The 14827-nt window shown below is 39.2% G+C and overlaps 1 protein-coding gene across 1 annotated transcript in view; it reads left to right on the plus strand.

Moving 5' to 3' along the window:
• LOC119719377 (116 kDa U5 small nuclear ribonucleoprotein component-like) overlaps positions 1 to 12917 on the plus strand; it is a 155722-nt gene extending 142805 nt beyond the window's left edge. The window contains exons 22-26 of the mRNA XM_038188805.1: positions 147 to 265; positions 1386 to 1480; positions 6345 to 6498; positions 10799 to 10906; positions 12539 to 12917. Of these exons, the coding sequence (XP_038044733.1) occupies positions 147 to 265; positions 1386 to 1480; positions 6345 to 6498; positions 10799 to 10906; positions 12539 to 12634 (572 nt within the window). The 3' untranslated portion in view covers positions 12635 to 12917. The remainder of the gene's footprint in view (positions 1 to 146; positions 266 to 1385; positions 1481 to 6344; positions 6499 to 10798; positions 10907 to 12538) is intronic.
• The last annotated feature ends 1910 nt before the right edge of the window (positions 12918 to 14827 follow it).

The raw sequence follows: 14827 nt of genomic DNA on the forward strand, positions 1-14827 counted from the left end.
ATTACATTAGGCTTTGAATCAACAATGTACACCACTTCTGAGGTTTACTTTCTGTGTAGTAAACACAACACAATGTTTGCTTCCAAAACTAGAGTGCATTTTTACATGGGTATTTCTGTTAATAACAATTTTTGTCTGACCTGCAGCCATTCGGAATGTAAAGTTCAAGATCCTTGATGCAGTCATAGCTGGGGAGCCAATCCATAGAGGAGGTGGCCAGATTATTCCCACAGCCAGACGTGTAGCTTACTCTGCCTTCCTCATGGTTAGTGGCACTGCAGTTAGCTTGAATGAGGTTTTTTTTTAATAGTTATGCTGCTCTGCAGGAATTTTTCTTTTTTAATGCATGTTATATTTAGTTTTCAAGTCAACCCAAAAGCTTAGGTTGGGTTTGATTTGCTCATGCTTAGAATTTTTTCCAGGACAGTGGTTTGGTTCCGGTTCCTCAGCAAACTAGAACATCTACTGGTATAGTATCTCTGACTATCCCAAAGGTGACATTTGTCAGGATTGTTCCTGGTTTCGGAATGTCAGGATTTTTTTTTTTTTTTTTTTTTGAAATCTGGAATTCCTGAGATTTTACTGTTAAGGTATTTTACCTATTAAATACCCGCCTTCCAAATGATGGCGCTCTTCAAAACTGACCATTATTATGCATAGTGCATTTTCACGGTGCATTGTGGTTGTTTTTGAGCGGGTTTTTTTTGGGGGGGGGGTATTGATGTCAGAACTCTCTAATCATTTATTGAAATAATTGCTGAACAAAAAATGTTGTGAAAAAAATCTACCAAAGGGGGAGGGGGGAGGCAGAGTGCGCCCTCTGCCCCCTCCCCCTGGATATGCCACTGATTGACATTCATGATGATGTAAGTATGCTGATGCTTTAATTCATTTATTTAATTTTGGAGAATTCTATTTTTCCCAATGCACATACACCTTGTTTACCTTTTTCTGTATTTAGGTCAGTTTGTCTTCATGTATAACGGGGTAAAAATTCGAAACCCTATAAAAGCCACATTAAACTCTAAAAACCTGCAATTAACCTCATACTCTTTTTTCTTTATTTAACCCTTCCTTTGCTTAAGAGGTCAGCAATGGTCAAAATTTTCTTCCTCACCTCCTGGCCTACTGTGTACAAACCAATGGGGGTCTTGACCAATATTGACCCAAGTAATAAGCAGGCTGACAATGCATGTTACCATAGGAGGGTTAATAAAAATGATCTGAACAGAAAGTACAGATTTTCCAGAGGGTTTTATTGCTGGAAGTAAAATGCATCACAATCTATTCTATTAAGAAGTCTAATACGTAGATCTCTGCCAGTAAACCTAAGGCCTCTGCCTCTGCTGTGCATAATGCCTTGAATATGTGTGTTGTATGACCAGGCCACTCCCCGTTTAATGGAGCCATACTACTTTGTGGAAGTGCAAGCCCCAGCTGACTGCGTGTCTGCTGTCTACACTGTGCTGGCCAGAAGAAGGTATGCTTTACCAGAAGCTTTGGCTGTCTAAGCCCAGGTTACAAGCCAAAATGTCATGGTGTGTATTGGGATAAGAGTGCTCTGACAAGTCTAATGATCATATAGCATACATTTTCAGTTACTGATGAGTTGTCCGTACATAATTGGTGCAGATATTAAGATGGGAGCAGGGACCTTGGCTTTAAAGTCAAAGAACTATATGAAAATACTAGAGCACCAACTCATACCCTCACGTAGACATTTGGAATGAATGTGCATGACGTAGAAAATATCAAAATCGGATGGAATGGAATTTCACAGATGAGCTGTAAATGCTGTAGGAGTCTTTGTGCAGCATGTTGTGAGGGAATCATATTGCAGCATGCAGCATCTAGAAGTCTTTGTGCACTTATGCATTGTAGGAGTATTAAGCTGTGTTTCCATTGGACTTTTTTGGTGAACCTACCCAGTGTTGTAGTTGAGTGACCAAGCCTCGAGACCAAGTCCGAGTCGCGAGTCACAAGCCTCCAGTCCGAGTCTCAAGTCACAAGCATCGAGTCCGAGTCATGAGTCACTTGTTCTTAGTTGTTCACCAAACTATTTAAATTTTAAGCTGTTTCGGTGTACACACCGAAACAGCTCTTGTTTTCGTTAAGATTTTTTTTCTCATTTTTTGGCTTTTCCGCAAAAAAGCGGAAAAGCCTTTCTTTCTATTCTCATCTTTTTATGCCGCGCAGCGAAGCTGAAGGGGCATACTGTTTCCGCCTTGTCCTTCCGTGGGTGGGTAGGTGGGTAGGCATAGACCGCGTTATGGGGAAGTTTTTTATTGTTAGGCAAATTAGGACCGAGTTATGGGGACTTTCTGCTGTCCCCATAGCATTTTTGGTCCCCACAAATACCTTGCACAGATGAGTGGGTGTGGGTGAGTATGTGTGTGTTCCTGTATTGTATTACGCTTGAGGACAGACAACAAAAGGAGCACAAAGGGGCCATTCATCCTCAAACAACGGTGCCTATTGTCCTCGAACGCCGGTTTGTGCACTAAGTCTATGGAAAAGGTTTAGATCAGGGAACAAAGGAAAACACAAAGCCAATCGTCGGGAGCATAGCAAAAAACGACTGGGTGTGGGTGTGAGTGTGTGTGTCCGGACAAATCTTGTCAGCGCGATAACTTGAGAAATACTTAACATATGAACTTCAAATTTGGTTTGTGTATTGGTCTTGGTAATCCTAAGAAACCTATTGCATTTGGGGCTGAAAGGTCAAGGGTCAAGGTCACAGTGACTAAAACAAAAGAAATTTTGTCAGCGCGATAACTTGAGAAATACTTTACATATGAACTTCAAATTTGGTTTGTGTATTGTTCTTGGTAATCCTAAGAAGCCTATTGCATTTGGGGCCGAAAGGTCAAGGGTCAAGGTCACAGTGGCTGAAACAATAGAAATTTTGTCAGCGCGATGACTTGAGAAATACTTTACATGTGAACTTCAAATTTGGTTTGTGGATCGTTCTTGGTAATCCAAATAGGCCTATCGCTCTGGGGGTCGAAGGGTCAAGGTCACAGTGGCTAAAACAATATAAATCTTGTATTTATTCTGAGATCATAGGGATTAGGGATTAATTCATATAAAACCTACAGAAGACACTAATGCTGTCAATGAACGTTCCATGTGACCAAGGTACATGTAAGTTGATGTTAAAAGAGTGGTGTTATGTCATGGGAACAGTCACGGTTGCGGGGCATTTGTGTTTGTAAACACACCTGACTTGTTTTTCTTTCTTCTTCTTTTTCTTCCTTTTGTCGCCTAAATCCTATAGATTTTGTACACGTTTTTTCTCATTTTGCCATTAATCTTTGTCATACATCATTCAACGTAAGCATAGTCATAGTCCTTATAGCAGAGATGTGCCCCGAAGTGTGACGTCATGATGACGTCATCCTGGGTCACGTGACGTCATCATAAACGTGCATATTTTGAAGTCCTATATCTACAGAACTGTAAGTCCGATTGGGTTGTAACTCGGTATGTGGGTAGACCGGGATGTGCTATAGGTAAAATTTGAGGTGCCGTCATGATGACGTCATCGTGCGATTTTATATGATTTTTTGAATGTTTGGACCTTTAAGCCATATCTCACGAACGCAAGTCCAAATTCAAAATTCTTTTGGTATTATGTTTGTTAGGTAACAGGTATATGTACAAAATTTTGAAAAATGTGTGATGTAATCATGACGTCATCAAAAATGCGATTTTTTTTTTTTTTTTTTTTTTTTTTTTAAACACACATGAGGGAAAATCCGCTCATCATGAAACTTGGTGGATAGCTAGATAATGGTACTAGAATGCAAAATCTGAAATGATGTCACCATGACGTCATCGCATGATTTTGTAGGATTTTTTTTACAAGTTACAATTTCATTCCCTTCCAAAATTTAACACTTCCTTTCATTGGATTGACTTCAAATTGTGCAAACCAAGACCACAATGCAAAAAATGTGCATTGACAAGTGTTATCAAAATGACGTCATCATAATGGTGCATTTTTCATAGTGACAAAACTATCAGTCCGAATGGTTCAAAATTGCATATGAAGGGAGGCCGATACATCTGATTTAATATTAATTATTTCTTTTTTAATTAAAAAATTCTACTGTATAATTTGAAACGTTGTACATGCATATTCTGGCACATTTTATTGATAAAAACAAAAAGCATATTGCGGAAAAGCCCTATGTTATGTTGCAAACAGACATAGATCTCTAGTTTTTTTTTCTCCTCTTTCAGTCATTCCCCCATATCTTTTGTACACATTTTTCTTCTACCAGTCCACTTTGAAACCTCCATGAAACCTTGTCGCCCCCCCAGTCGCCCCCCCCCCCCCACTGAGATTTTTGAGTTTCTAAAAAAATTATCATTGATCCACATGACGCCCCCCATGAAATGTTCCAGCCCCCCCGCGCCCCCCCCCCCCCCCCCCCCCCCCCAAACGAAAAATTCCTGGCTACACCACTGCTTAGTACATACTTAGACCACCACCCACAGATGGTCCTAGAAGAAATTCGTGATTGTGACGTCATCAGGTAATCGGGTTACGTCACATTAAAGATGCGTTTTCCCCCATATGTTTTGTGCACGTTTTAAAACACGTTCACTTTGGCACCTTCGTAAATCTAATCGACTTCAGACTTGGTACATACTTACATCACCACCCACAGATGGTCCTAGAAGAAATTCGTGATCGTGACGTCATCAGTTGTCACGTTACATGACATTAAAGATGCACATTTTCCCCATAGGTTTTGTCTACATGGTAGATAGAGTAGACCTAGACCTACCTAAGCACCAAAGATGACATCCAGAAAAATGTGTTATGTATGATAATCAAGACGCACAAAATCGGTTACTCACGTTACATTTTTGGACATGCATAAAAAGCAAACATGCTTTGATCAAAAAGTGTCCTTATACAGGCAACCTGTGGAATTTTCTTTTAAATGGATAAAAGACCATGCCATGGGGCACACATAATAAGAGTAAAACAAAGCCTCTAGACTCTCCCATTTTTTTGCAATCCACAAAAAAACATGGTTACTCACGTTACGGTTACTCACGTTACATTTTGTCCGACCCATCTCAGAATGTTATGGCATGATGTTTTTTTTTATTAAATTATCATAATTAGTATTTTTCTACCCAATAGGCATCAGAACTACTAAAAAACTCTCGAGTTAAATTTGCATTTTGGATCTCCAATGGCAAGTACTCCAAGATAAAAGTTTTCATCTGACATTATTCTGATACTATTACAGTGCATACTGATCCCCTAGATCAGGAATTTGATGTTTCCTCTTAAGTCCAGCTGTAATTTAGGTGTTTTTTTTAACTAATGCTGAGCCATCAGAACAAACCTCTCATGTTTTGAGAGTCTGCTCAAACTTAATGTATGCCACTATAGCACAGAATATTGGGTCCATGGAAAGGCCACACTATCAGAGACCATGATGTGGAGAGTGGGTTCCAGGGAATCCAGGGCATACCACTTTACCGGTAGCTTAGTGTGAAGTGCCTACATGTATGCAATTTAGCTTTTGTTCCAAATAAACATTTTTAGATTCAATTTAAAAATGATGCTGTCTCAAAGACCATTTTGCACCATAAACAGGCCTCGTAAACAGAGTGAAACTTGTTCCTGTAGGCGAGCCCCTCACTCCTTATTCTTCAAGCAACCAGGCCATCAGAGTGCTACTTTGCCCACTTAAAACACAAAGCATACTTGCTCTGGGCTCTCTCTGACCCTCAAACTGCACAACTTTCCTTAAAAGCTATACGTGTACTAATACTTCAACATACATGTACATTGTAATTTGATTATGGCAAACATCAATATTGAAATTTGTGGTTTTATTTAATGATCAAAATAATAAAATGTCGGTAAATTCATGGTACTAATCCATGTAGACATCATTAAACGCGCAGCTTGACAGAATCTCTGTATTCTCTATGGTCCTATTTTAGCAACTTGATACATTATCAAAGTTCAACCTGTTTAAATACAAATCAGTGTAATGCATGAAATACAAGATTGTTTCTGTTAGTTAGGGTTGTTAGTGATAAAATGTATCCACATGTTTATATCTGCATTGTGGATCTTGTCTGCTATGTTCTCTGCATATCTTATGTCGATACAGAAACTAGGTTTTAGCAGCTTCTGTGTGATTGGGAATTTACAGCCCATGTTTGTGACACCAAATACATAAATTCTAATAGGTTTGATCATACAATTGTTTATCAATGTGTGTTTTAGTTGTCAGCCTTTTTCCCAGTTCAGAAGTTCATATATTGTAGGTTTCATGCCTGGAATTTATATATTCACTTTTTCACAGAGGTCACGTTACCCAAGATGCACCTGTGCCAGGATCACCGCTATACACCATCAAAGCCTTCATTCCAGCAATTGATTCTTTTGGGTTTGAAACCGACCTAAGAACACACACCCAGGGGCAGGCATTCTGTCTGTCTGTGTTTCATCACTGGCAGGTATGGCATGTTATAAAAGGGTCTGTAAAATATAATGCTAGTTTTACGTCCCAAAAACTAAAAGACAATATCACACCACCATCAGGCGACCAGCTAGCCTTCCTTGGTGCAGTTTTTTCTTCTGCAAGCTAGTAAAGTCATTTACCTTAATACGCATGTGTGAAACATGACATGAATCTTACTTGGGAACATATTTTGTGCAACTTTCTGCTCCTCTTAAGTGTATGAAAACTAATTGAAACCCCTTTTGGTTAATTTTATTGAAAAGTGCATTTTTTTTTACGATAATAGTTTCCATGCTTTTCCTGACAAATGAGGGCGCTGTCGCTGTGATGTCATTTCAGGAAGATATTATTCAGTTAAGGGTTTCCTGTTCAAATTGTGAGCCCAAAATTTGCTCATGGACAACATTTGTGAGAAAACTTTGCTCATTGGCTTAATGTCACGTACCGAAACAACAACAACGAATTAACAAAGAAAGGAAAATATACGACAGCAAAATATCAAAAATTTTGACAAATTTTGGTGCTGAAATAGTTGTAACATTGAGGTTGCTGCCTGAAATGACATCACACAATTGCTCATGAATATGGAAATGCCATTTAAGCTATAGTCCATCATTTGCAGCCATCCAAAAAATAACTTGCATAATTATTGTTGAAAAGCAAACTTGGTTGAAAGATAGTAAGGGAACTAAACTCCCTGTGAAGTTATTCTTTCTGGGAAGCTGTCATTTTGAAGTAATCAACGAAAGAAGGCCTTTCCAACGGTGCGTCTTAAGATGCACCGTAGGAAAATTTAAATTAGTAGTTCGTTTTGTTATTCGGCGAAGCGCGCGCAAGCATTGGCACGACGCGCGCGCGGTTGCTATAATTCGTCGGATCAGTGCGCGACGTCGCGTATAGCTGCAATTCAAAACAATTCAAAACATGATTCAGTAACTTTTGATTTGGAATTGAGATCCTAGAATGCTGTTTTTCTCGGAATACACAGCTGAAGCTTAGCTGAAACTTCATCAGGTTAGTTGTTCAGTATCCCTCATTAGATTTTGAACACTTTTGTTGCTTCAAACGAACAAAATGCACAAATTACAAATGACGGACTATATCTTTAACATAAAACCAAAAAGGCACCAAAATGCCCATAATAATGGTTAAATGCAAATGGAAAATAATGTTAAAAATGGGACACGGGTGCTTTTTCAAGGAAAAAAAAAAAACACCTTACATTAGCCCTTAATATATATCATATAGTTTAGATTTGACAGTGGTAAGCGTGGCATTACATTCACTGTCATGCTAAGTTGGGAGTCCAAATACTGCAGGTTGAAGGTTTGAATCCTGGAAATAAAATAGCTAAATTGCACAATTTGTTTCGATTCATGGATCTTTTTTTTTAAAGGGAGGTAAAGTCTGAGGAGCATTCCATGCATTATGGTAATTGACTTTTATTTGGTTGCAGAAAAATATCTTTGCTTCCTGGGCAAGCATGGTTGTCTAGTGGTTAGAACGTCTGTACTAGTGAGGAGGTGGTCAGTTCGAGTCCCACTTGAGTAAAAGTGTGATTTATATATTTTGGAAAGCTCTGGTACAGCATTGACTATACAGTACCTATAAATTTGGTTGTGGCTTAAACACTAGATAAAACATTCAAGCAGACAACTGATTTGTTTGTGTTGTTAATGTTTTGCTGCCTGCAAGTCTGTCCATTTTTGATTGGGCAGAGCTTGGGACATATTAATGATCAAGCAGTAGCTTCAAGTTAATTGAAGGCAGGACATACCTACCTTATGTGTAATTAGTTCTAATTATTTGAACATTTCTTGATTGTCGAAGCATGTGGAACTAGTTTACACGACTGACTTTGTATTGACAACAAATGAACCGTTTAAAAAAAAGACAAGTAAAAAATTGGCAATCCAAATGACGATAGGGCATCTCCTGCTGTCTCCAGCTTTGTGTCACCAGTCAAAGACATAGGAGTTGCAGGTATTAGACCAGTGTTTTCGTCTTTGAATAGATTTGACCTTGAATGTCAACTTGTATGGTGCCGTGGATAAGGTCATCCAACTTTTTTGGTGGTGTTGATTTTCAAGGAATCGTGGAAGAACCAAGATAAGATGGCTTGATGGCATGGGAGAGGATGGTGAGATCCACAAACTCTGCAAGAAGCAAGGCTTTGGCTACTTAGGGAAAAAGTCCTAGAAATGAATATTAAGTGCAGAGCCTTTAGATGAATGCACAGTGGGCTGTTCAATAATAACTCTTGGCCAATGTCCAAAGGTTCCAGTGCCACAAGTCTTTCTCACAACCAGTGGTTGGCATGATGCACTGAAAACCACTAGTTTTAATTTTATTAGCTACTTATGTAGCTAAGGAATTACGGAAGTATAGCTCCCAAACACTATTTTTTGGGTGTTTTTCAGTGCAACTCAATGAGATGGCTCTTAAAACTAACTATCCATATCCATTGAATATATGTACAGGGTGAGTCAAAAAAAGCGAAACCCTAATTTCGGGATCATTGTTTTAGTGAAGATGTGCATGTAACACTTTCAAAATGTGGGATATGAAAGCCCAATTCATAAGATTTCTTTTAGTACAAGGATCATTCAAATCACTCATGTACTTTTCAAGTTACGGAATTTTAAACACAACCACTGTTTTAAAGCTCTGTCCACGGATCACAAGAAGGTAAGTGTTCTTTCATCAAAACGAAACCAAATCACATAGGGATGTGTGTGAATTGTGTTTGTTTTGCTGAAAGAATGCACACCGGTGGACAGAACTTTAAAACGGTGGTTGTGTTTAAAATTCCGTAACTTGAAAAATATGTGAGTGATCTGAATGATTCTTGTACTAAAAGAAAGCTTATGAATTGGGCTTTCATATCCCAGATTTTGAAAGTGTTACATGCAGATCTTCACTAAAACAATGGACCCGACATTTGGGTTCGTTTTTTCTTTACTCGCCCTGTAGATGTAGATATAACAAAAAAGGAGCATATGTGACAAGAAGTAATAAATTATCACAGTGCTCACCGGAAAATTACTCCCGAGCTTTCGGTGCGGTGCACCTTCTTCAGGGGACTATGGCTTGTTGTCTGTTAGAACAAACGCCGTTAAGTCCAGGTTAATCCTGTCGGGTTGGAGCGTACCAAGTTGGAACATCACACGCTGTTCCGAGGAGCTGCGTGTCTGACGATGCCATGGTAACAACGCACACGCTCATGTCCTTGATAGAGTGTGGTGGCGCGCCAAAGTGTTGCGCGACAGCCAGGCCAGGTTGTTGAAGCCGAACGCTACGGAATATGTATATATGTAGACATAATTAAAAAGGAATGAAAGAACCCTACCGAACAAATAGCCATCTGTGCCATAGTATCATTGTGTCACCTAAACAAAGTTTAAGAGACATTAACCAGTCCTAAATTCTGTCTGACCGTACTGACCAGGACCACCTGTGGGGTACTCGTACAAAGGGAACGATACCCCACTAGTGAAATCTTTAGAAATAAGGATGAAAGGACAACAATGCTCCTACCCCACAAGTCCGTCCAGTGAAGTCGTCCGAAGCCCTGTATGTGTGTTAAAGTTTTTGGAATTGTCTCATTTGTTAAATATTCGCCCAAATCCCATAAAACTTGGACACAAGGGTCATTGGGTAGCATGGGTAGCAAAGATAATGTAGGATTATTTCAAGTCAAAGGTCAACTGAGGTTAATAATGATGTAATTCACAGTTTTTTGGGAAAGTTTGAAACATTGTTCTTGCTTTCATGGATTTTGAAAACATGTACGACTTCTACATGCTTCAATGGATTTTGCTGAAGCTTAGATGCAGTGACCCTTGGGTGGGAAGACAATTCTTCATCAGATTGCTAGGGGTCATTACAGGTCATTGTTCGAATATGCTTCCAATGTTTCTTTGTCTACACCATTGGATGGATTTTAATGTAACTTGGATGGAGTGATCCTTGGTGGGGTTCAAATCTTTCGAAATTGGAGGTTAAAGGTCATCTAGGGGTCATTTGAGATCGTTTAAAAATACACATCATTAGACTTTTTTTAAGAACCCAAAAGATAGGGAACGACCTCAGACAAAGGCGACACATGTGATCCACATATCACTTGTTTTAAAAAAACAAATGCACACTTTTAGAGTTATTCCAAAAAATGAAACAATAAAGCTCTTCCATTATAGTCTCTGTGAACTTGTTTAAATACAAAATTGTCCACTGAGTCACATTATGGTCATTTTGATTTGCAATTATACACCTAAATTTTATCAATTTCATTTCAGATTGTTCCTGGTGATCCCTTAGATAAGAGTATTGTGATACGCCCTCTTGAGCCACAACCTGCTATGCATCTCGCTCGAGAGTTCATGATCAAGACCAGAAGGAGAAAGGTCGGTCAATCTGTCATCATTTACATTTGTTCACGCTTCAGCTGTTTTAAGTTGCAAAACTTTGTCGGCATAAGATAAGTCACTTTTTTGCAGTACAAAAAAAATATTTGTAAAATCCAAGACAATGATCTAAATTTTGGCTCTAAATTCCCTTAAAGACACTTTGTAAAGAAAGGAAAATACCTTTCACCAAAATTGGATCTTGGGAGATTGTTAAAAACACTATAATGGGATGGGGGGGTGCCCATTCAGAGAATCACTGGGTTTTACCCACAGTATACTTACGGCTGGCCTGGCAGTTGTCTGCAGGAACTACTCCAACCAGGTCCCGGAGGGTTGGCATCAAACAAGCCAGTCGCCCCAGTAGATCAGGGATGGGCGTGGATTGGCAAGGGCATGTAATTGGTCAGGTCGTAAAAAAAATAACTCACAGCGCATTAACAAATTGGCAATTGGAGTGCGTAGCAAATTTTCCCGTGAAGCTAACACTGCACATTGTATATACCGAGCGTTCCATCCTCAGGATCCAAAATCAAGTTGCACATCAAGCGCCTTTCATGAACAGCGCGCAACAGACGGTGGCCAAAACAACACCACAGTCTTTGCAACTTAATATTGCATGCTGGCGAGTTAGAAATTTGCCTAAGTTACACTATGAGAAAGTGCAAATTGAGTTTGGTGAGTAACAGCAGATTTGCTGCTTGGCTAAAGCCCGTTGTAGGCAATGAGCGTGAAGCCCGCTGCATGATGTGCAAAAATACTTTCAAACTCAAAATTTCAAAATTTTGTCTGTATTTTCACTGCATTTTTCGCATGTTATTTTGCTGCAAAATCAGTACAAATTTGGTGGGAAATCAATGCGAATTTGGTCCAAAATCAGCGACGGTCATACGGAAAATCAATACATGAAAATAAATACATGGAAATGAAAAATACATACACACAAAGAGAAATCAGCTTTTGTGACGTAACTTGCAGAAATCTTCATTAAAGGTTCGATAGTGTCGTTCGCCTGCCAAACGAAGTTTGGGTGACATGTTGAAGTATGGTTAGACGCAGTATTCAATTTCATTCAGGGTAGCATTAAAAGGGTCTTAAAAAGTCTGAAATTTGACTTTCTGAAACGTGCAGATACCCTGTATAGTAATACTCATCAAGTGGAGTTAAGCCGGCTTCCGTTTAACCTGCTATTTGCATGCGCTGTGACAGAACTAGCCTTGGTCGAGGTATTTGTCAATAGTGTCTGTGATAGTATCTAGCCACATCTGCGTGCTATACACTTTTCAAAGCACAAAGAGCGACCCCATAGGCTTCAAAATGAACAAACATTCGTTCTTCACCAAGTGATTTATATATTGTAGTCGCGTTTGCACTTACATACAGTGCATAGTGCATTGCTAGTGTTTACATGTAAGCAACTAGATAGCATCAACGGACAGTATCTATGAAAGCCTTGACCAAACCAAAGCTAGTTCTGTCGCAGCGCATGCAAATCGACCTGAGGCCAGCCTTATTACCACTGCATTGTTGACAAAGCGAGCACAGAGGTTGCCATTGGGCACAGGCATTTAGGATTCATTTAAAGGGCCTTAAATAATTATTATTGGCACTTTTATTTTCATGCGTCTTCAGGGTCTGAGTGAGGACGTTAGTATCAACAAGTTCTTCGATGATCCTATGTTGCTGGAGTTGGCCCGACAGGATGTGATGCTGAACTACCAGATGTGAATAGTACCCATAGCTTGGTACACGTCAGTACTTAATACTTGGATAAAAGTACTCAACTACAACACTGCATATTGGACCATGGACTCTGTTATTTAACAATAGAGGGCGCTTTTTGTGACTACTTGTGAGAATTCCAGTGGGAGGGACACACACTGCACGCATGCACTGGTTTACGGATGATCAGTTATATTTTCGGTGTATTCAAGTTCCTCCCAGTGGTCTTCTCCGACTCTTTCTTTGTAACGAAGTGAGAGGGTACTTGTGCAAAGAGTCCATAAGGCCCAAAAAAAAAAGTCTCCGGTTTCTGGTATGGAGCTTGCCCAAAAAGTAGTGCGGCGACGCGGCTTTTTATTATTTTTTTTACCTGATTTTTTTGCTTCAAATGTGTGCTGATGACTGCAAATAGTGCCCGACTAAACTTAGTGCAAATATATGGGAGTCCAGAGAGGCCACATAAAGCTTATTCTCGACCATAACCCAATCTAAAAATGCGTTAAAATTGTGCAGCAGCAGGATTCCAGTCAAACCAGTGAGTTTGGCAGTTTTGAGACATCATCTTTCATTGAAAAAAAAAACTTTTTCATTTTGCCGATGCGCATGGCTACGGCGACGCGCGCGCATACCAGAAACCGGAGACTTTTTTTTTTTGGCTTGGCCTTATCACTATCTACATGGGGGGGGGGGGGGGGGGGTGCCAGCCGATTGCGGATGATGGTCTGTGTGCCTCTTCCACTCTTGAAAAAGTGGTGTGCAAAATCATGAGAAAAGGAATATCCCTTTTAAAAGTCTTTAAAGCTGTCTTGATTTTACAAACATTATTTATGTTTTTCTTCTATACCAAACGTGTATATTATGGAAAGACCAATGCTAGAAAAGAACCTGTATTCAATTTGTTCTATCATGCAGTGAATCCTGCATGTAACCACATGCTTAAATGCAAGGAAAGAGTTCCATACCTGGACATCACTTGACACCCTGTGCTCAAACCCTATGAGACTGGTCTGAAAAATTCCAAGTGTTTTCTCAGTAAAATGCTTCAATATTTTCCTTTTTAGGACATGTTATTGCTTTCTGAAGCTGAAAGGTCACTGCAGAGAAAAATTAGTGATGTCCATGTATGGAATTCCTCCCGAATGCACTTACCATGTAGTAGCACCTTCAATGATACCCCTAAAATTTCCGTACAAAAACAATACATTTTGTGAAAATGATTTTTAATTTGCTTTTCCACATAGTTGCAGAAAAGCCTTTCTTTTTGTTCTCATTTTTTTCTTTCTTCTTCTTCTTGTCGCCTAAACCCCATAAAATTTGTACACGTTTTTCTCAGTGCCACTTTTACATACATCATTCATAGTAAGCATAGTCATAGTCCTTATAGCAAAGTTGAGCCCCGAAGAGTGACGTCATGATTACATCATCATGGGTCACGTGACGTCATCACAAACGTGCATATTTTGAAGTCCTATATCTACAGAACCGTAAGTCCGATTGGGTTGAAATTCGGTATGTAGGTAGATCGGGACGTGTTATAGGTAAAAATTGAGGTGACGTCATAATGACGTCATCGTGTGATTTTATATGATTGTAAAACAAAATTTGGACCTTTAAGCCATATCTCACGAACGCAACATGCAAAATTCAAAAAAAAAAATTGTTTGTTAGGTAATAGGTATTTGCACAAAATTTTGAAAGATGTGTGACGTCATGATGACGTTATCAAAAAATGCAACTTTTCAAAACACATACAAGGAAAAGTGTGATCGTCATAAAACTTGGTTGATAGCTAGATAATGGTACTAGTATGCAAAATCCGAAATGACGTCACCATAACATCATTGCATGATTTTTTATGATCTTTCTAATATTTACAATCTCATTCTGCTTCCAAAATGAACCCATGCCACACAAGAACAGAGCTATTGTCTGGCTTCAAATAATTTAACTTTTGTATTGTGTTAATAGGGGTGGATGTTACCGTTCAAAGTCTCATTCCGAAGCAGCTATTGTGGTTGTTGTAGTTGCTGTGGTTGTTGTTTATGGACCTTTTTGTAATAACTTCATAATTATGCACGCATGCGCATAAATGGCCCTGGCGTCAGGAAGCGAAAGCGGTCCATTCAAAATGTACAGATGTCAAAATATTCTGGTCATTTTTGTGTCGCCTAAACGAACTTTTGGGGGACACTTGTAAGT

The sequence above is a fragment of the Patiria miniata genome, unplaced genomic scaffold (genome assembly GCF_015706575.1).
Source record: "Patiria miniata isolate m_02_andy unplaced genomic scaffold, ASM1570657v1 HiC_scaffold_8, whole genome shotgun sequence".
In the NCBI taxonomy this organism is placed as follows: domain Eukaryota; kingdom Metazoa; phylum Echinodermata; class Asteroidea; order Valvatida; family Asterinidae; genus Patiria; species Patiria miniata.